Raw genomic sequence first — 21,263 nt, forward strand, 5'->3', positions numbered from 1 at the left:
CTCCTCGATCAGCCATTTCAGGATCACTCGTCATGGTCTCTCCCTCTTTCCATGTCATTGAGCAGAGGCTCATTTCCCTGAGCGCCCGGGGTCACGGCCGAGGTCACCAGGCTAATCCCTCCGCAGAGCAACTCATTAACCTTTGACCTGTGCCGGAGCAGGACACCAGAGGGTCTTTCAGCCCGGCTCCCACTAGCATGGTGGCTCACATTCATCTGCTTCCTCCTCACAATAACTGAATGTTTTTGGATTGTCTGTTCTGTTCACTCTTCACACAGATCAAACAATGACTTTTGTGAATACAAAGAAAAGGTTCAAGTTAGAAACATCATCTTTTCATGATCTTTTCATGATAAATCCACAAACTCAGTCTCTGGATATCTTTCTATCTATCTATCTTTCTTTCTTCACTTCCTCTCACAAGGCGTGGTCAGATAGATAAATGTCATTATTGGCAACAGTTGTGTGTTTATGATTATGGCCATGCTGAATGTGGTTGCTGTGTATATTTCTGTTCAGGCTTCTGCCTGGGCAGCTAAAGAGGACCTTCAGCTCCTGTGTTTGTGATGCATTCCAGCTGCTCGCTGCTGTAGCAGATTGCCTCAGTGCAAGAGAAGCTGGACCTGACAGAGCCGGAGCGTTCTCTCTCTGTGTGGAGCTACTCTAACATACATCTACCAGCATGGTGAGTACACACTCCTTTACTAACGCTCTACACACACACTCAGCATGGTGAGTACACACTCCTTTACTCACGCTCTACACACACACTCAGCATGGTGAGTACACACACCTTTACTAACGCTCTACAGACACACTCAGCATGGTGAGTACACACTCCTTTACTAACGCTCTACACACACACTCAGCATGGTGAGTACACACTCCTTTACTAACGCTCTACACACACTCAGCATGGTGAGTACACACTCCTTTACTAACGCTCTACACACACACTCACCAGCTGAGTCTGAACTAACAACATGCTGGTTGACCAGACACACTGTTGCTCTCCTGTTCAATAGACCTGGTTTATAGCTGAAGAGGAAGCTGATAAAAAAATATTTCATTGCAGATTGATCAGTGAGCTGTGTCTATTTAAAAACCGAAAGTTTGACCTCAGAAAGTGAATTTTGCTTGTGTTTAGTTCAACATTAACTAAATGCATTTAAAGGCTATACTCATAACATGAGGAATTAAAACTAAAATGTACATTTTGTCATCTCGTCTGTTTGCATTTTGCAATAAAGACTATTGTGCTTTACAAGAGCCAGTGAGGCCAGCCATTCATTCGATGAGCTGTAAGCCTCTAGTTTTTTCATGACGTCTGCTGACCCCAAATCAGCCAATGCCTGACAAGCAGATTACCCTGTTGCTATGTTACTTGTTGATGTCATTGTTCTATATCAGCAGTCTAGAGGCTCATTTGGGGCGTCTGTTTGCTGTGTCTCTGCTAGCTCCAGAGCATGTCAGTTCAAATGAGGCCAAAGACCTCTGACATTGTGCAACAAAATGTCCAAATCAAACAGAATGTCAAGCATTTACTAATAGCAGCTTGTGATTGGCTCGGTTCACACGCATCATGTCTTTGTACGTCTCCTCTTTGGGATCTGAACCCAGGAATCATGTTTAGAAGTCATGTGATTTGAACATCATGTGCAAAGAGCTGTGGAATTCACTTTAAGTGATCAGAAGAGAGACTCCTCCCCCTCCTCCAGCCTCAGCCATGTATTAAACCAGGAATGCAACATCATCACTTCCAGATGGGCTTCTCCTCAACCAATCACAGTGAGCGTTGGTGGCACTGCCCCTCTCATATTGGCAGCCATGTTTCCTGTGCTCCTCCAGGCCAGTAAGATCCAGGGTCTGAGCGAGGAGGAGCGCGAGCACCTTCTCCCCTTGCTGCGCAACGCCCAGTGGGTGGAGGTGGTGGGGAGGGACGCCATCTACAAGGAGTTCCTCTTCAAAGACTTCAACCAGGTCAGGAGGCCGGCCATGACGCCTTCCCAGCTGCTCTGTATGTCACACTGAACCTTCTAGAACAGGGATGTTTAATGGGGTTGGGGGTCGTGTGTTTGTTGCGTTGTCGTAGGCATTCGGCTTCATGTCCAGGGTGGCTCTGCAAGCTGAGAAGATGGACCATCATCCCGAGTGGTTCAATGTGTACAGCAAGGTAGACTACTGTGGTTACTACTACTGTACTGGAGTATGATACTAGACCTGGACTCAAGGCCCAGGGTTAAAGAGTTACAGGTTGTCTTCCTGTCGTCCTCAGGTCCAGATCACGCTCAGCACACACGACTGTGGGGGGCTCTCTCAACGGGACATCACCCTGGCAACCTTCATCGACCAGGCGTCTGTCCTCTGAGAGCCAATGGAAACGCCTCTTTCAGACCCCAAATGAACGTGACTGTGTTTACCTCTTCCGGCCCGTTGTTTACTGTGAAGTACTTCCTGTTGTGCAGTCGTGGTGTTAATAGACTGTTGAGATTCAGGAATATTCCTAATGTGTTTTTGTGGAAAGCATGTTTGAGTACTGAGACCATGAGAGGACAGCATGTGAGATGCCCCTCTCAGGTCAAAGGTCATACAGAGTGAATGACCCCAGGAGAGATTGAGCTTCCTGCACTTGTTCATTCCAATAATTTCGGTTCATTCCAACCATTTTCATAAATTACATTCATAACACAAACTGTGCCTTTGTTGCCTCTCAGACCTGTCAATACAGTAGGTTCCCCGTGTTCCCCAACACACTATGTTTCCCCTGTGTAGCGTTGTCCGTAGCAAATAAAGAGATTTGATAAAACAAGTCCCCTCGCTTGTCTGCAAGGCTGTCTAGCGTGCGTACACGCCAGGCTCTGTCAGAAGAACGAGCCGGTCAAGCCTCTCAAAACTCATGAGGCTATGAGCTACTTTCAGCATATTGAGTTCATTCCTCACAACAATGTGGCCGTTTTAACAGCAGCACAGCGACTGTGTGCCCTATTGAAAGTGAGACTGGGTTTGTTTCCTGTGTTCAAAGTATTTTGGGATCAATTGTTGTTCTGACAGGAGTTCAGTTACAACCAACAAATGCTTTCTAAAGGTGTTTCCTCTGTATAAACAGATCTCATTTGTAATGGAAATACACTGAAATCATTCAAGTCCTTATATTTCAGATTTTCAACAAAATTTATTGATATATTTCAAGGAACAACATTTACACATTTATAAAAGCACTGGACCCTACTGAACGTGGATGTTGTGATGCCAAATCCCTGAGGCTGACCAACACCTTGGCTTGACCCAGCAGCCCTCCTCACACTGACCCAGCAGCCCTCCTCACACTGGCCTCTGAAGGCAGGCAGGTGAATGCAACTGATTGATCACTGTGAACATGGTGAATATTGTGCCATTAGACAAAAAAAACAAACAAACAACAAACAACAAAAAGTCCTGATCATACTCACTAGAGGGCGCGGTACTTCATGAACATGGACAGACTCTTCATGGGTAAGAAGTGATCGTTTCAGGTAGTAGCATCAGAACCGTTTGAGCAGGCAGCAGGGTTAGTTGTGCTATTAAATATTGATGTTAGTGGATGTCGGTGGATTCCCTGTTATGGGCGGGTTTTGGGGAGAGATATTTGGGCTGGTTTTGGGGAGAGATGTGGACCACCACACCCAAAGGACACAACTTCTCAGAATATGGATCCAACTACATTGACGCCTACGCTGTTTACTGGTTTCAACTCAAATCAATTAATTGATGAATGAGGCTTATTGAAACAGGATATGAGTGGAGACCAAATATGGTCATGGTTATATTATATATAGGGTTAGGGTTATATTATATATATATAGGGTTAGGGTTATATTATATATATATATATATATATATATAGGGTTAGGGTTATCCTGAACTGGTACACGGGAAATATGCTCACACCCACAGCGTTAAAGCCAGAAATATTAAAAACACAGTTGTGTAAGATAAGATGGAGTTCACACAAGACAACAGATTAAATGAGTGAGGAGAGTGAAGACAGTGGTCCCTCATACACATGGTCAGGACAGAGGACTTGTCCAACGGAATCGGCGCAAAGTCGTCATTCACAAGAATATCTTGGACTTATTCCCTTCTTTTAATTCCAGGAAGTAATGGCTGTGCAAACATGTACCACAACAACATGGAACAAAACAAACAAACAAATAAACATGCTGAGACAGCTCATCTATGAGCACACAGGAGGATAAACTAAGGGTTATTTTGGTGTTATAATAGGGGAATTGTTTTTTGAAAAACCGTATCATTGCATTTAAGAGCACTTACAGTATACTATAAGCAGTGTCCTAACAGTTTAGTCTCAAAAGGGACATAACGCAGAACCGGTGGAGGGATTTCCTGTCCCCAGACCCCCTACTGCCCTAGTGACCCGGGGGACAAAGCCACACCTGCCCTAGTGACCTGGGGGACAAAGCCACACCTGCCCTAGTGACCTGGGGGACAAAGCCACACCTGCCCTAGTGACCTGGGGGACAAAGCCACACCTGCCCTAGTGACCTGGGGGACAAAGCCACACCTGCCCTAGTGACCTGGGGGACAAAGCCACACCTGCCCTAGTGACCTGGGGGACAAAGCCACACCTGCCCTAGTGACCTGGGGGACAAAGCCACACCTGCCCTAGTGACCTGGGGGACAAAGCCACACCTGCCCTAGTGACCTGGGGGACAAAGCCACACCTGCCCTAGTGACCTGGGGGAACAAGCCACACCTGCCCTAGTGACCTGGGGGACAAAGCCACACCTGCCCTAGTGACCTGGGGGACAAAGCCACACCTGCCCTAGTGACCTGGGGGACAAAGCCACACCTGCCCTAGTGACCTGGGGGACAAAGCCACACCTGCCCTAGTGACCTGGGGGACAAAGCCACACCTGCCCTAGTGACCTGGGGGACAAAGCCACACCTGCCCTAGTGACCTGGGGGACAAAGCCACACCTGCCCTAGTGACCTGGGGGACAAAGCCACACCTGCCCTAGTGACCTGGGGGAACAAGCCACACCTGCCCTAGTGACCTGGGGTCAAAGCCACACCTGCCCTAGTGACCTGGGGGACAAAGCCACACCTGCCCTAGTGACCTGGGGGACAAAGCCACACCTGCCCTAGTGACCTTGGGGACAAAGCCACACCTGCCCTAGTGACCTGGGGGACAAAGCCACACCTGCACATTTGCATTACAGAAACTGAGGTAGATACAATCAGAAGAGAACTTGATTAAAAGCCTAGAAGAGACCGAGCTGCTGGAGCGTTTGTGTTGTGATTATTCAGCCAGTACAGGAAGTGTTCAGTCACTCGGGGGCAGATTTCTGCTCCTTATTCTACCCATCTAAATCAAGAGTAAACATGATGCAAATTAATGAATGTGACCAGGAGGGACAGACTGACCGTCTAGTGCACTAGGTAGTGTAGTATATCCCCAGGAACACACTGACCGCCTAGTGCACTAGGTAGTGTAGTATATCCCCAGGATCTCAACCAGGAGGAACACACTGACCGTCTAGTGCACTAGGTAGTGTAGTATATCTCCAGGAACACACTGACCGTCTAGTGCACTAGGTAGTGTAGTATATCCCCAGGAACACACTGACCGTCTAGTGCACTAGGTAGTGTAGTATATCCCCAGGAACACACTGACCGTCTAGTGCACTAGGTAGTGTAGTATATCCCCAGGAACACACTGACCGTCTAGTGCACTAGGTAGTGTAGTATATCTCCAGGAACACACTGACCGTCTAGTGCACTAGGTAGTGTAGTATATCCCCAGGAACACACTGACCGTCTAGTGCACTAGGTAGTGTAGTATACAGTATCCCCAGGAACACACTGACCGTCTAGTGCACTAGGTAGTGTAGTATATCCCCAGGAACACACTGACCGTCTAGTGCACTAGGTAGTGTAGTATATCCCCAGGAACACACTGACCGTCTAGTGCACTAGGTAGTGTAGTATACAGTATCCCCAGGAACACACTGACCGTCTAGTGCACTAGGTAGTGTAGTATATCCCCAGGAACACACTGACCGTCTAGTGCACTAGGTAGTGTAGTATATCCCCAGGAACACACTGACCGTCTAGTGCACTAGGTAGTGTAGTATATCCCCAGGAACACACTGACCGTCTAGTGCACTAGGTAGTGTAGTATACAGTATCCCCAGGAACACACTGACCGTCTAGTGCACTAGGTAGTGTAGTATATCCCCAGGAACACACTGACCGTCTAGTGCACTAGGTAGTGTAGTATATCCCCAGGAACACACTGACCGCCTAGTGCACTAGGTAGTGTAGTATATCCCCAGGAACGCACTGACCGCCTAGTGCACTAGGTAGTGTAGTATATCCCGAGGATCTCAACAGCTCCCAACAGCTCCTCTCTACAGTATAATTAACCCTGCATGGATTAATAAAGATATACAGTTAATATAATGAGTGCCTTGGAAAGTACTGTATTAGCAGGAACAGTTTGTTCTCTGTTGTCCTTGTATGTTGCCAAGCTGAGCAGTACATCATGCCTGATGGCAGGGGGCAGTAGAGAGGCATTCTCTTATGGACTCAGAGGTCTGGAGCTCATTGCAGTTCAAGTACTAGCATGCTGAAATGTTTCACAATGGAAAATAAGGGTCACCTATAATCAACATTTTCGACATTCTGTAGACATTCATAGGAGAGTAAGTTAATGTATGAGATACGTTTCATATGAAAGGGTTAGAAGCTATTACCTCAAAATGTATTGGACAAAGCTAAAAGTGAAATTTACTATTTAAATACCTGTTTAGTAATGTATCACTACAAAAAGAAAAGACAATTCTATTACAGACAATCAGACTGAACACCCATCTGAATGGGTTGAGCCACATGCTCTCAAGCTATTTCATATACTTCCCTCCTCTTCGCTCTAAACAATGGCTTGTGCTTCAGAGGGTGTTCTGAGACGGGTAGTAAGGTACAGGTGGGCGGGATAAGGCAGCCGAGTGACCAGTGGATCGGTGGACAGGTGGGGCTGGACCCCCCCACGGAGGGCATGTTCGGGGCTCAGTGGGCCTTGCAGTTGCCGTTCATGTGGCTGGTCTGTGACTGGGGGACGTCGGTGCTGTAGAGGCAGTCCAGGAAGCCTCGGGAGATCTCTGTCACCATGGAGCGGTCGGGGATGGACTGGGCCATGCCGTAGATGGCCCCCTGCAGAGGTGAGGAGACGAACGCAGAGAGCCGTGTGTCACAAGACTTAGACGGAGCTACGTTCAGAATGAGACCACAAAGTGGCACCACATGATGTGATATCTACGGAAGAGCATTAGGGACAACAGCTGAGTTTATTTTTTATTTTTTTTAAAGCTTCTGAGTTTAAAGTCAGAAATTCTGACTTTTTTCTCAGAAGTTATTTCTGACTTTTTTCTCAGAAATTCTGACTGTTTTCTCAGAAATTCTGACTTAAATCTCAGAAATTCTGACTTTTTTCTTAGAAATTCTGACTTTAAAGTCAGAAATTCTGAATTTTTTTCTCAGAAATTCTGACTTTAATCTCAGAAATTCTGACTTTAAACTCAGAAGCTTAAAAAAATAATAAACTCAGTTGTTGGCCCTAATTCTCTAGATATCCAACATCGAGCGGCGAGGACTGACCATCCCGGTTGTCTTCTCTTTGGGGTTCTTCATGATAATGGCTACCTGCTCTTCCACATCGCTGATGAACTGCTTGGCCACGCCCCGCTGTGTGTGCAGCACTGTCACACAGATGTGGATGCTGTGGCCACAACAACAGAAACATGTTACAGTCTGCTGACAGTCTATATGGACAACAACAACAACATGCTACAGTCTACATGAACAACAATGGAAACATGCTACAGTCTACATGGACAACGGAGACATGCTACAGTCTACATGGACAACAACGGAAACATGCTACAGTCTACATGAACAACAACGGAAACATGCTACAGTCTACATGGACAACAACGGAAACATGCTACAGTCTACATGGACAACAACAGAGACATGCTACAGTCTACATGAACAACGGAAACATGCTACAGTCTACATGGACAACAGCAGAAACATGCTACAGTCTACATGAACAACAACGGAAACATGCTACAGTCTACATGAACAACGGAAACATGCTACAGTCTACATGGACAACAACGGAAACATGCTACAGTCTACATGAACAACGGAAACATGCTACAGTCTACATGAACAACAACGGAGACATGCTACAGTCTACATGGACAACAACGGAGACATGCTACAGTCTACATGAACAACAACGGAGACATGCTACAGTCTACATGAACAACAACGGAGACATGCTACAGTCTACATGAACAACGGAAACATGCTACAGTCTACATGGACAAACGGAGACATGCTACAATCTACATGGACAACAACGGAGACATGCTACAGTCTACATGAACAACAACGGCAACATGCTACAGTCTACATGGACAACAACGGAAACATGCTACAGTCTACATGGACAACAACAGCAACATGCTACAGTCTGGTAACAGTCTACATGGTGAGAATTGTAATGGATTTTTATTAATCAAATGTATTTGTTCTATGAGGTAATGTCTGATCAGTATTTAAACACCACTAGATCAATGATGTGAAACCAAGCATAACCCTTGACCTTGATGACAGCTAGATGACAGCTAGATGACTGATGTCCCCAAGCCCTGGGAAGACTGGCACCCACTTCCCATTGTGGCCTGAGTGGGGAAATACCTCATGCTCTGCCCAGTCAGCACAATCTGTATCTCTTCTAACCATATTGACCTTTGACATAATAGATGGGCGGTTAGACCGACCAGGAAGCCGATATGAACTAACATGAATCTCACCCTCACCTCACTCTGAGAGAGGGACCCTTCTCAAGAAAAGTTGTACTGGTATTTTGCTTTAATAAACTTACTTATTACTTTCTGAACGTTGGCATTCAATATTTTCCAAAGAACACCTTGCTTTAACGAATTTCCACCACACAGTCTACATGGTGACAGTCTACGTGGTGAATGAAGATTGAGAACAGCACTCCAAGTTGATATTTTTTATGCCATGAAAGCAATGCTTCTGGAGTGCTGTTCTCAATCTTCATTCATATACCATTTAGAAATTAGCCCCCAGTTGTTTTCAGTAGAAGCCAAGTTGAGTTGAGCGCATTATTTTTCTTTTCGACAGTCTATGTGGTGACAGTCTACATGGTGACAGTCTATGTGGTGGCAGTCTACATGGTGACAGTCTACATGGTGGCAGACAGTGGCGTCATTCAGAGGCGTTCTGTGCTCAGGGCTCAGAGGTCTATTCTCCCATCATACCTGGATGGATACTGCAGTGTGTTCAGGTTCCAGCCCTTCGATGTCAGTGCATTAGACAGACGGAAGATATCAAAGACGTCCGAACCCAGCGCCACCACAGACACTTCAGGATCCCCGAACACGAACAGCCCCTGGATCTGTCTGACTCTGTCAGGAAACACAGAATCAAACGGACACTCATGATGCTGTTCTTATCTGGATCTGTCTGACTCTGTCAGGAAACACAGAATCAAACGGACACTCATGATGCTGTTCTTAACTGGATCTGTCTGACTCTGTCAGGAAACACAGAATCAAACGGACACTCATGATGCTGTTCTTATCTGGATCTGTCTGACTCTGTCAGGAAACACAGAATCAAACGGACACTCATGATGCTGTTCTTATCTGGATCTGTCTGACTCTGTCAGGAAACACAGAATCAAACGGACACTCGGGTTGCTGTTCTTATCCAAACACTCACTGAAAACAAATGACTACGTGTCCTAGCGACAAGGTGGTTAAAAGCCTCAAAGAGACAGGAAGTCCAGATGAGCGCCACCCTGGCTGCTGAGCGTCTTACCCTGCCTTGATGGTGCGCGCCGTCTCGATGACCTTCCTGGTGGTCTCCACGTAGCCGTTCTCCCCCATGTGCATCATGGTGGCCCAGCAGGCGGCGATGATGCCCCCGGGGCGCGAGCCGGCCACCGACGGGGAGGCGTAGATGCCCCCCTGCCAGTCCGGGGCAACAAAATACTGGTAGTGCCGATACTTCTTGTCACTGTAGAGGATTACGGACGACCCTTTAGGGGCAAAGCCATACTGGGGAACAGAGGAGTGTCATACAACACAACCAGTCAATAGAAATGTCAAATTCTCTCCATTCAAAAATGTAAAAGCATCACATGGGATAACACATCGATGTTCAGGGAGCTAGAGACCGTACTCATACAACGCTCCCCACCCTCTCCTCACCTTGTGTGTGTCTGCGGAGATGCTGGTCACGCCCTTCACACTGAAGTCGAAGGGAGCCAGCTTGAAGCCGGCCTGAGCCATGAACACGATGAGGAACCCTCCCAAGCAGGCGTCCACATGCAGGGGCAGGTTGTACCGCTGAGCCAGCTGGTGAGTCACAAAAACAGCACAGGTAAGTTCCTGGTAAGAGACAGGATGAGTTCCCTGTTGAGTATCTGTAGACGGGTAACATGTGACTCTTTACCACAGATACTTCCTCAATAGGATCCATGACTCCATGTGGGAACTGTGGCGCCGAACACACCAACATGGCCGTGTTCTTATTGATGGCTCTCTTCATGGCCTACGCAAACACAAAACCCAGTCAGGATCACAGTGGCTGGAGGGCTTCAAGCCCTCCTTGATGCAAACAAGGCTTGGAGCGTGAGGGGCTCATTTAAAGTGATGTGTATAAATATTCACACCTTAACATCGACTTTCATCGTCTTCTTGTCCAGTTGTATGTGAACCAGCTTCATTCCGAAGTAGTGTGCTGCTTTGTCAAAGGCTGCATGGACACTCACTGGTGCAAGGCTTTGAAATTGAGGTGAGACACACACACACACACACACACACACACACACACACACACACACACACACACACACACACACACACACACACACACACACACACACACACACACACACACACACACACACACACACACACACACACACACACACACACACACACACACACACACACACACACACACACACACACACACACACACACACACACACACACACACACACACACACACACACACACACAATTAACCCTGGCTCTGTGAGCAGCTGGTACACTTCAGGTATGAGAAGAAATGGGCAGTGTGTCCAGCTTTCTCCCCAACTATGACGGCCGTGGCGGCCCGGCAGACTCCTGGTCATGAAGCACATCAGAACAGCAGCTCCATAACAGGTGGCACAAGGCCAGAAGTCACAAGGTCTGAAGTCAACACCATGGACGACAAGAGGTTCATCTCAGAACTTGAAAAACACAAGGTGTTATATGACACCCCAGATCCTTTTTATCAGGACAACGGCAGAAAGAACAAGGAGTGGAATAAAGAACAAGGTGTGGAATTTAACTGTGCGGGTTTGAGGAGTGGGAGATGGCCGAACCAGGAAGTGTGTGAGGAATTAAGCTGTGCGGAGAACGGAGCAAAACAACGTTGCAGACACGACGCCGTCGACCAGTTTGCCGCAGACGCATAAAACAGTTGTTATATATATATATATATATATATATATATATATGGATATATTATGCATTAAAAACATTCTGCTACGTTTTCAAAGACAGCAGACATCGAAACACGTTAACCAAAGAACAAGTCGATGCTGGCCAACGATTACGCTGAACTCACATTTCAGGGTGTTCCACACCACGCTCGTACGCCATGTCTCTGTAAGCCTTGCACGCCATCAGAATACTCTCAGTTCCTCCTGAGGTAACCTGGACCAATCAGAAACACAGATGACCTCCCACGCCCTTGTATGGTTGGACCAATAGATCATGCAACAAGGAAGTACTGCATGAACACTCACTGTGCCACAAGAGTTGGGTCCACCCCGGAAGAGAGAACAGGTCATTCTCACAACCTCGGCCTCCATCTTCCGGACCACAGGGAAGATGTCTGGGTGAAGAGGGTTACTCCACGCAAAGTCTCCATACACCTGGGAGTAAGAGATGGAAAGGCAACGGTAGATTCCCACACAAATGGTTATGTTCAGTCACTCTGAAGTATAAACAGCCAAATCAGTTTCTGACTGAAGTGTAGCCTTTAGGGATCCTTACAGACTGAAACAGTGTATGAATGGATTGATCTACTTAGTTCATGGAAAGGATGCAAAACAGGAAAGCTGTGGTTTTGAGGACGTACCTGGACCAGTAGTTTAGTGAGAACCTTGTCTCCCCAGTACACCGCGCCTGAAACACGCCCTTTCTCCCAATCCACCTCGTCTGGGAGGAACAGACCACACATGAGTCAGATCACCTCAGGAATACACCCACCACAACAGAGCAAGAGGTTCCCAGAGATGCCCCAGGACAGTTCTCAGTGACTTACTGAGCGATTCATACTCTCTGATCCTGTCTAAGACCTGGTCCTGGGTCAGGCCTTGGGAGGGCAGCTGTTTGGTGTAACTCATCCCCTCCTTCAGAGAACACAGGCCGACAGACATGTCCTCCAGGGCCTTGTTAAGCTGGCTCTGAATCTGCCATGAAGAAGACAATGGTGTCACTGGAGCTGCTGCAGCTAAGCAGCTGTGGGATATGGAAATAAAGAGATGTTTTATGGCGGTTTAGGACAAACATCTTGACCTTGAATAGCATTAGGTGAAAAACATTGGAAATCCAATAAAACAATGTGTAAAACAAGGATTTACATTAAGTAGGTGTTATGGGATTGAAGAGCGTTTGGATGTGCAGGGAATTCACAATAGGGATGGCAACTTGATTTTTACAGCATTGATACACTAGGGCAATTCAAAGTGCTTTACAGTAAAATATTTAGTTATATTCAGTTAGTCTGGATGCTGTTAAAACAGAAACAGTTAGACTGAATACTTTTTAAACAGAAACAGTTAGTCTGAATACTTTTTAAACAGAAACAGTTACACTGAATGCTATTTTTAGTTTTAGGTCAGTTTTTTTTAGTTTAGTTTATTTGACAAGAAGAAAAATAAATAAATAATAATAACTCATTTAATTTTTACATCAATAGCTTAAAAAAGACATTGTCAAGGTTAACACAATGAAGTCATCGACTTATTTCCATTGTGGACCTTGATGTAATGACCGTACTATTTAAAAGCTGAAAAGATACATTTTTAGCCATTAAGGGTTGAGAAGGCAGTGCAAAATAGGACAGCTTTTAGCTCTGACTTAGTGGTCAGGGTTGGGACTTGTCTAATACCATCTGGGAGGCTGTTATTCCAGGTCTAGGTTGCATAAAAGAACCTTGCTTCACCATGTTTTGTTCTAACTCTTGGGACAGCTAATAGGCCGGCCCCAGATGAGGTGAGGTGGAGGTTCATGGCGCAACCATGTCAGAGATGGATTTGGACCCAGAACCACCAAGTGATTAGTAGACAAGCAGCAAGATTCTCTGAGTGACTCTGAGCCAGTGTAGAGATTTAAGAGCTGGTGAAATGTGGTTGTGTTTGTGAAATGTGGTCATCTTGCTAGTTGTCGTTAGGACCCTAGCAGCAGCGTTCTGAATAAGTTGGAGTGCCAATAACAAGAAGTTATAGAAATTCTGATTAAAAAAAAACACTTTCATTTTCCAGTTCAGTCCAGATGTCAGTCCTCAGTTAGACAGTGGTCTACTGTCCATGAATAACCCCCGCATTATCACAGGGCTATGATGTCATCTGTGTTAAAGGTCTCTGGCCCCGCCCCCTCGCCACTCTGACGGAGCGCAGACACTCAACAATGACTCAGAGCTGCTTCAGCAGGACGACTCACGAGCACATCTGCACAAACTAGGGAAGAGATACTTACTGACGCGCCGATAAAAGGGATCTTTCTGATGAGACGGAAGCACTGGTTCTTGATTCGGGATGTGAGGCCTATTGACCACAAAGAACCAGACGACTGTGTTGAAATGCCGCTAGACAGAATGAGTCAGCTGAGCAGCACAATAAGACAAGGGGCTCAAATTTGGGTTAGAAATACTAAAACCTTTTTGTTTATGTGTAGTTACAGACATAATTTACTGCCTCATCATCACAACGTACCAAATCACATGATCAGTATTATGAAGCACGACATTAAGGTATGCAAGTCAACAAAGAGAGTTAGAGAAAGCTCCATATCTGGATACTCACTCTGTCGCTGGAAGAGGAAGCCTTTGACCCAGACGGCCCCCAGAGTGGATATGAGCGTGGCTCCGATGACCTGCCATGGCTCCAGATCCTCACAGCTGATGTTCACCAGCTGACGCGCCTCCTCCACGTACAACAGCAGCATCTCCTTGTACACCTCCAAGGCACTCTGGGAACACAGAGAGGCATGCTGCTGTTAAAGATGCCATTTTGCAAGGTTGGTAGCCTGATCACTAAAAGAGTGCATCACTCCTTTAAACTCAGCCTGAAGAACTTGCTTCTTAACAACCAACTGTGTGATCGTGAATCGTGACTCTCCCAAGAGAATAAGTGAACTAAATGTCCGTCTCATTTGACTGCTCTGTTGGTGTCTTTGTTGTGTGTTTTAGCAGAGTCTGTCTAGTGTGTGCTATGTTTTTAACTATAACCTTTTTCATATAGCGATGGCTTATTACATCTGGCCTCAGGGACTGCAGCTGAAATGTAGCTTTTTTGCTAACATACATTTACCCCTCTGGTTGATTAATGTGTACTGTCCCTGTTCAAATAAATAAATAAAATGAAAAAATAAATAAATGATAACCTATGAACTACCGCTCAGGCTCAAAGGACCATGTTGGAAATAAGTGTTTACACTTGTCATCCCTTGGATTACTGTTTTTACTCAATCCATAAATAAAATCAATCAATCAGGCAAGTGTCATGCAAGAAATGCAGTAGATGAATTCAATTAATGTACAACTCACATGCAGAACACTATGTCATCTCAATTATGTACGAGAGGAAATATGACACATCGGTATGAGAATACATTTTATATGTGTACTTACACTTGAAGCCTCTGTCATCCTGATAAACTTCAATTTCACTCACTCTATTGTTGTTGGAAGTACGCAAGTGAGAGTGACTAGTTGAACCAGCTTGCTATTAGAATGACAGCCTGCTTCAGGTGAGTGAAAGGGTTAGCTAACCAGACTCCTCCCACTTCCCGCTTCTTTTAAATATCTGGAAGATGGGTGAGATAACCAGACTCCTCCCACTTCCCGTTTCATTTAAATATCTGGAAGGTGGTTGGCTACTTGGAAGCAGATCTTCCTCTCATACTAATGAATGCAGGGACGAACACAGGAAGTGCAGATTCTATGTACATGTGTGTTAGAGAGACAGTTGATCTTTTGCTGATGTTACCACTGTGTTTAAGTGACAGACCCAGCTTAAAGTGCCAATGTAAATGATTCATGACAAAAGTAATTTCAAAAGTGCTGTAAAAAAAAAAAAAAGTAGAAAAAAAAAAAAGACCATATCTAACTTACTTCTTATCTCTCAATCGCTGATATTTACAGCACTAAACTGGGACTGTTGATAACAAAGATTGTAGCCCTGGAACGCATAGCTGTAATAGATTTAAGATAAGCTTCAGGTCCACAGGACCATCCTGAATGACCACAACACATCATGACTAAAACACACATTATATAAATGGTATGATCATGAAAACAACAAGCTCCAGACAGTTTGCTTGGAATCTGTATTCTGATATCCTCTTAGATTAGAACATAGAACCTGTCAATAGGTGGTCAAGAGACCTAGAAGGACATAAGCACAGGGAAACAGAGTAAAGCTTTCTGAAGTTATAAACCTAAAACATACAATGAATGAAGCTGAGTAGAGTTAGCGTTCAGACGGTAGTTGTCAGGCCTGCTTGTCCGTCATGCTTTCTGACAGGTTTGGCAAGGTAAGCCTAGTAGAGCAGAGGTGGGAGCAATGTTAAACATGTCATGTGGCCCACGGTGGCCATGACTCTGATGGGAAGCTAATCTTCTATCTTGGCAGGAGGCGAGGCCTAGAACCCACATTCTTCACTTTCACTGCTGCAGGTTAAGAACACTCCAATATGCATTATTAACAAAGTAGAGTGCAGGTGTACTCGGGACTCGGTGCAAACTGAGATACAGCAGGTAGGACTGACACACCGGTGCCAACGCCAAATGCAAATCTGCCATAAACTGGAGAGGCTGAATTGTGTTATCTAAATTGAGACAGGGCAAAGGGCAAGTCTGGGAAACTGTCGCAATACATTTGGACCTTTTGACACATATGCGTTGTTATCCAACGCATGCTCTTGGCCTACTTTGGACATTACAAAACGTTGGACGCCATCTTTGCATTTACAGGGAGATCTACTGGAGCACAAAGGCCTCCACGCCTACTCGGCTCGCTCCATTGTTGTGAGGACGCCCAGGCCGTTGCTGTTCCCATGCTAGCAGGCGTGGGTTCTGTAAGGACACCTTTGTCTCCAAGGGGAGGTCATATTTCCCAGGGAAACCTCCTGGCTGTCAGGAGACTGCAGGCGGGGGACTCAGGGGGCACACAGCCCAACAACAACAACACCAACAACACCAACAACACCAACAGCACCAACAACACCAACAGCAGCAACAACAACAACAACAACAACAACAACAACCGCCTCAGCACCACTTGTTTGTGAAAGAACCTCTGAAGTCTGTCTTCAGGATTGTTGTCCTCAAAGTGTCCACACACACGTGGCCCGAGACAATATTGACCAAGCTATAGAACTGGTTGGTGTAGCAAAAAGGATGAGGAATGAAGCAGGTTCAATAGAGCGGTCCGTCCTGATAACAGCTACACAGACCTGTCCCTGGGCCAGTAGTCTACACAGACCTGTCCCTGGGCCTGTAGTCTACACAGACCGCCGGGCTGCTTGTCCTGTCTCAGGGCCTGTAGTCTGCACAGTACGAGGCTGACTAGATCGGCCCTCACCCAAGTACACTGCCAGGGTAATAGATCGGCCCTCACCCAAGTACACTGCCAGGGTAATAGATCGGCCCTCACCCAAGTACACTGCTAGGGTAATAGATCGGCCCTCACCCAAGTACACTGCCAGGGTAATAGATCGGCCCTCACCCAAGTACACTGCTAGGGTAATAGATCGGCCCTCACCCAAGTACACTGCCAGGGTAATAGATCGGCCCTCACCCAAGTACACTGCCAGGGTAATAGATCGGCCCTCACCCAAGTACACTGCCAGGGTAATAGATCGGCCCTCACCCAAGTACACTGCTAGGGTAATAGATCGGCCCTCACCCAAGTACACTGCCAGGGTAATAGATCGGCCCTCACCCAAGTACACTGCCAGGGTAATAGATCGGCCCTCACCCAAGTACACTGCTAGGGTAATAGATCGGCCCTCACCCAAGTACACTGCCAGGGTAATAGATCGGCCCTCACCCAAGTACACTGCTAGGGTAATAGATCGGCCCTCACCCAAGTACACTGCCAGGGTAATAGATCGGCCCTCACCCAAGTACACTGCTAGGGTACTAGATCGGCCCTCACCCAAGTACACTGCTAGGGTAATAGATCGGCCCTCACCCAAGTACACTGCCAGGGTAATAGATCGGCCCTCACCCAAGTACACTGCCAGGGTAATAGATCGGCCCTCACCCAAGTACACTGCCAGGGTAATAGATCGGCCCTCACCCAAGTACACTGCCAGGGTAATCACACTACTTCCTCCAGTTTGTGTTGGTCAGGAAGTTACATTTTACATTACAGTCATTTAGCAGATGCTTTTATACAAAGCGACTAACAATAATGGCATTTAACGTAGGAAAAGCCAATGTACTACTAATGATAGACAGTCTAATGGAAGACTAATGATAGACAGTGATAGATAGGAAGTCTAAGAAGGAAGTTCTACAGTGAGAAGAACAAAAGTCATACAATACAATGAAAAGCTTCATGCAGAATCTGAATAAACTGCTCTCCATGTACAAAGGATAGGCTAAAGTCTGGGGTGGTTTCCTTTGTTGAGATTTGTTAACCCTTGATCGTTGAGATCTGGGACTTAGGATCTGTAACTTCAAGCAATGTTTTGTAGTCACTAGTCTACTAGCCTACTCATGTCAGAGACGTTTAAGAGAAGTGACCCATTTATATAGTTAGGCTATACGACCGTATTCACGGTAAATCAAAGACAGACAGTGAGATGGCGATTGTTTTAATCACAAATAAAGTAGCCTTCATAAATATCTGCAATTGATTCCTATGGTGTCACTCTGACAACCTGCCCATCTCAGTTTAATAGACTTAGGAGAGAGTAGCCTAGTTTCAACCGGTCGGGTACCAACCAGTTCCTAAGTCATGTGCTACAACAGCGTGTCTCATTGTTGCAATATTGTTACTTCGTTTGTTTGATGATACACTTACATGTAGGCTAAGCGTGGAGACATACAGATCGCTGTTGCGCTTTCCTTTATCGATCTAAATACGCATTCGGATAGATATCTGCTCTTGACAGCAGAAAGAAAATACATCCAGTTCCAACTCGACATAATCCCACTTACCCAATAGTCCATCCTGGGTGTCAAAGCCGTCAGAATGAGATCGTCAAGGTTCTTGTTGTTGGGAATAACCCCCAAGGTCTCTGTACCTATGGCTTGCTAGGCGTCCACGGATCTAATCAACATGTTTTGAAACACAAACGTAACCCATATTCAGGAAGTGTCTAACATCTGAAAGCACCGATAAGTAGTGTTAAATCGTTGCGTCTTTGGATGCACATCCAATGCAACTGTAGATCTTCAAATGAGATTATATCTCTGTGCAAAAAAAAAAAATCTTCCAATCTCCGTCCACATACTATCAAGATCAGTCAGAAGGGCAGGATGGCCACAAGCCGCAACACCCTCGTCGCGTAAGCACTGACGTTCATGTGTTCATCATGTGTTCATCGGTCAGATGGAGACAACAGCGCCCCCGTACGCGTGCACGGCACCCTGCAGATCAGGCGCGCCCTTGACTCACACGACCTGCTATACCCAACTGCAACCGAGAGAGAGTGGTCATAATCCCATGATTAAAATGGTAATCATCAAATCAAACTTTATTTATATAGTGCATTTCATACACAGAGGCAACACGATGTGATGCGCTTCACAGAAAGACATTATCCTGGACTAATTTAATAACTAGCAGGTCATTAAAACATCAACGAAGGAAACAAAGAGAGATAGCGACATTAGGCTGTTAAGGCATGACATCGCATTCACTGATATTGTAACTTGAGATAGCTTCTATTTGAAAATGAACTGGATAAGAATAATATTCTGTATCTACATTCCCAAGCCTGTCTGTCTGTGTATCTATCTATCTATCTATCTATCTATCTATCTATCTATCTATCTATCTATCTATCTATCTATCTATCTATCTATCTATCTATCTATCTGTCTGTCTGTCTGTCTGTCTGTCTGTCTGTCTGTCTGTCTGTCTGCCTACCTGTCTGTCTGTCTGTCTGTCTGTCTGTCTATCTATCTATCTATCTATCTATCTATCTATCTATCTATCTATCTATCTATCTATCTATCTATCTATCTATCTATCTATCTATCTATCTATCTATCTAACTATCTATCTATCTATCTATCTATCTATCTATCTACATTCCTATCTATCTATCTATCTATCTATCTATCTATCTATCTATCTATCTATCTATCTATCTATCTATCTATCTATCTATCTATCTATCTGTCTGTCTGTCTGTCTGTCTGTCTGTCTGTCTGTCTGTCTGTCTGTCTGTCTGTGTATCTATCTATCTATCTATCTATCTATCTATCTATCTATCTATCTATCTATCTATCTATCTATCTATCTATCTGTCTGTCTGTCTGTCTGTCTGTCTGTCTGTCTGTCTGTCTGTCTGTCTGCCTACCTGTCTGTCTGTCTGTCTGTCTGTCTGTCTGTCTGTCTGTCTGTCTGTCTATCTATCTATCTAACTATCTATCTATCTATCTATCTATCTATCTATCTATCTATCTACATTCCTCCCTATCTATCTATCTATCTATCTATCTATCTATCTATCTATCTATCTATCTATCTATCTATCTATCTATCTATCTATCTATCTATCTGTCTGTCTGTCTGTCTGTCTGTCTGTCTGTCTGTCTGTCTGTCTGTCTGTCTGTCTGTCTGTCTATCTATCTATCTATCTATCTATCTATCTATCTATCTAACTGTTAACTGGGGACTTGCTGATTGATAGGCCTATGCAATGTATGAATCCATAGGTCTTTTTTCTCTCCATGGCACATGTACATTTGCACATGTTATTTACATTTAGATTCATTTAAATTGTTGTAAGAGCGCTCACAGTGAATTCGCAGCTGAATCAAAAATTGACCATGTAGGGCAGGCCAACATGGTTTACAAAATGTTATTGATTTCCACATAATAGCCTTTTCATAGCTGTACTAGCTAGATTATTTTTCGAACGTACAGATAGTAGGACTACACTATGGATTCTCTAATATGTCAAATATTCACCATCCTTTAAGTAAAGCTAGGACATGTCCTTTGATGGGTACTTTGCCGCATGTGTCCGCTATCAGCCGGTGCGAACAGGATCCATGTTTACTGTATTTAATCGCAGTATTTCAATCTACGGAGAGCAGCCTTCTCAAAGTAAACAATTAGAGAAAGAAAGACACGTTTTGCTACAGTGCTGAGTGGAAGCTGCTTGCAATCATAGACCTATTTCATGTGATTAAAAGCAGAAAGAACTCAAATCAATAAAGTGGACAAAATAAAGTTATTCATTTGTGAGACCCAAAGAATACAAAGAAGTTCAAGTACGGCTCTGTTTGCTATTCCGCTATAATTGGTGTATATTGTCATCAAAAGCTTGCGTATTAGAACACAATAAATAGACTGTGAAAAGAAACTCTAAAGCACATTAAAACTGAATTAGTTTTGGCCTGAAGTGTGTGCTCAGGGTCGTTCTGGTCAAGATGCGCACACCTCTCCAAAAGCGCACGCGTCTCCAAAGGCGCACTTTCTACTCTATAAAGGGAGAGACATTGTTGGGAGTTTTCACAAGAGGTGTACATATGGCATCCGGGTTGTAATTAAATGTTTTAAAGATGTTTTTCTTTCTTCGAGGGAAGTTTCCCTTTTCTTCTTGCAGCCTATTACGTGTCTGAACAAGAGGGGGACACATTCAATGGGTTCACCACCAGTTTGGAACAAATGGATAGCAACAATCTGGTTAGCG

General features: G+C 45.1%; 2 protein-coding genes across 3 annotated transcripts; one reads left to right on the plus strand and one right to left on the minus strand.

Moving 5' to 3' along the window:
- The first annotated feature begins 566 nt into the window (after window positions 1-566).
- On the plus strand, window positions 567-2,800 carry pcbd1 (pterin-4 alpha-carbinolamine dehydratase/dimerization cofactor of hepatocyte nuclear factor 1 alpha). The gene is made up of 4 exons (XM_084461281.1): window positions 567-685; window positions 1,849-1,980; window positions 2,093-2,173; window positions 2,276-2,800. The coding sequence occupies exons 1-4, from the start codon at window positions 683-685 to the stop codon at window positions 2,366-2,368; spliced, it is 309 nt and encodes a 102-aa protein (XP_084317407.1). The 5' UTR covers window positions 567-682; the 3' UTR covers window positions 2,369-2,800.
- Window positions 2,801-6,409: 3,609 nt separating this feature from the next.
- sgpl1 (sphingosine-1-phosphate lyase 1) lies at window positions 6,410-18,645 on the minus strand. 2 transcript variants are annotated; one of them, XM_084456777.1, is made up of 14 exons: window positions 18,553-18,645; window positions 14,186-14,351; window positions 13,860-13,927; window positions 12,424-12,571; window positions 12,238-12,317; window positions 11,903-12,031; window positions 11,722-11,810; window positions 10,775-10,883; window positions 10,555-10,653; window positions 10,311-10,457; window positions 9,919-10,157; window positions 9,357-9,503; window positions 7,657-7,777; window positions 6,410-7,212 (listed from the first exon to the last, which is right to left on the minus strand). In XM_084456777.1, exons 1-14 carry the CDS (start codon window positions 18,562-18,564, stop codon window positions 7,069-7,071), a joined length of 1,698 nt encoding a protein of 565 aa, XP_084312903.1. In that variant the 5' UTR covers window positions 18,565-18,645; the 3' UTR covers window positions 6,410-7,068. The 2 variants fall into 2 exon arrangements, with proteins under 2 accessions (XP_084312903.1, XP_084312904.1); XM_084456778.1 differs by lacking the exons at window positions 14,186-14,351; window positions 18,553-18,645 and having other exon boundaries at window positions 12,424-12,620; window positions 13,860-13,907.
- Window positions 18,646-21,263: the final 2,618 nt, after the last annotated feature.

This window comes from Borostomias antarcticus (assembly GCF_949987555.1).
Source record: "Borostomias antarcticus genome assembly, chromosome: 2".
NCBI lineage: Eukaryota > Metazoa > Chordata > Actinopteri > Stomiiformes > Stomiidae > Borostomias > Borostomias antarcticus.

Excerpts from the sequence above, each read along its gene's own strand:
- sgpl1 (XM_084456777.1), bottom strand. Across the intron at positions 11,811-11,902 it reads GACCCAACTCTTGTGGCACA|GTTACCTCAGGAGGAACTGA; the intron begins GTGAGTGTTCAT and ends TGATTGGTCCAG. Across the intron at positions 7,213-7,656 it reads AAGAGAAGACAACCGGGATG|GGGGCCATCTACGGCATGGC; the intron begins GTCAGTCCTCGC and ends TCACCTCTGCAG.
- pcbd1 (XM_084461281.1), top strand. Across the intron at positions 1,981-2,092 it reads TCTTCAAAGACTTCAACCAG|GCATTCGGCTTCATGTCCAG; the intron begins GTCAGGAGGCCG and ends GCGTTGTCGTAG. Across the intron at positions 2,174-2,275 it reads GGTTCAATGTGTACAGCAAG|GTCCAGATCACGCTCAGCAC; the intron begins GTAGACTACTGT and ends TGTCGTCCTCAG.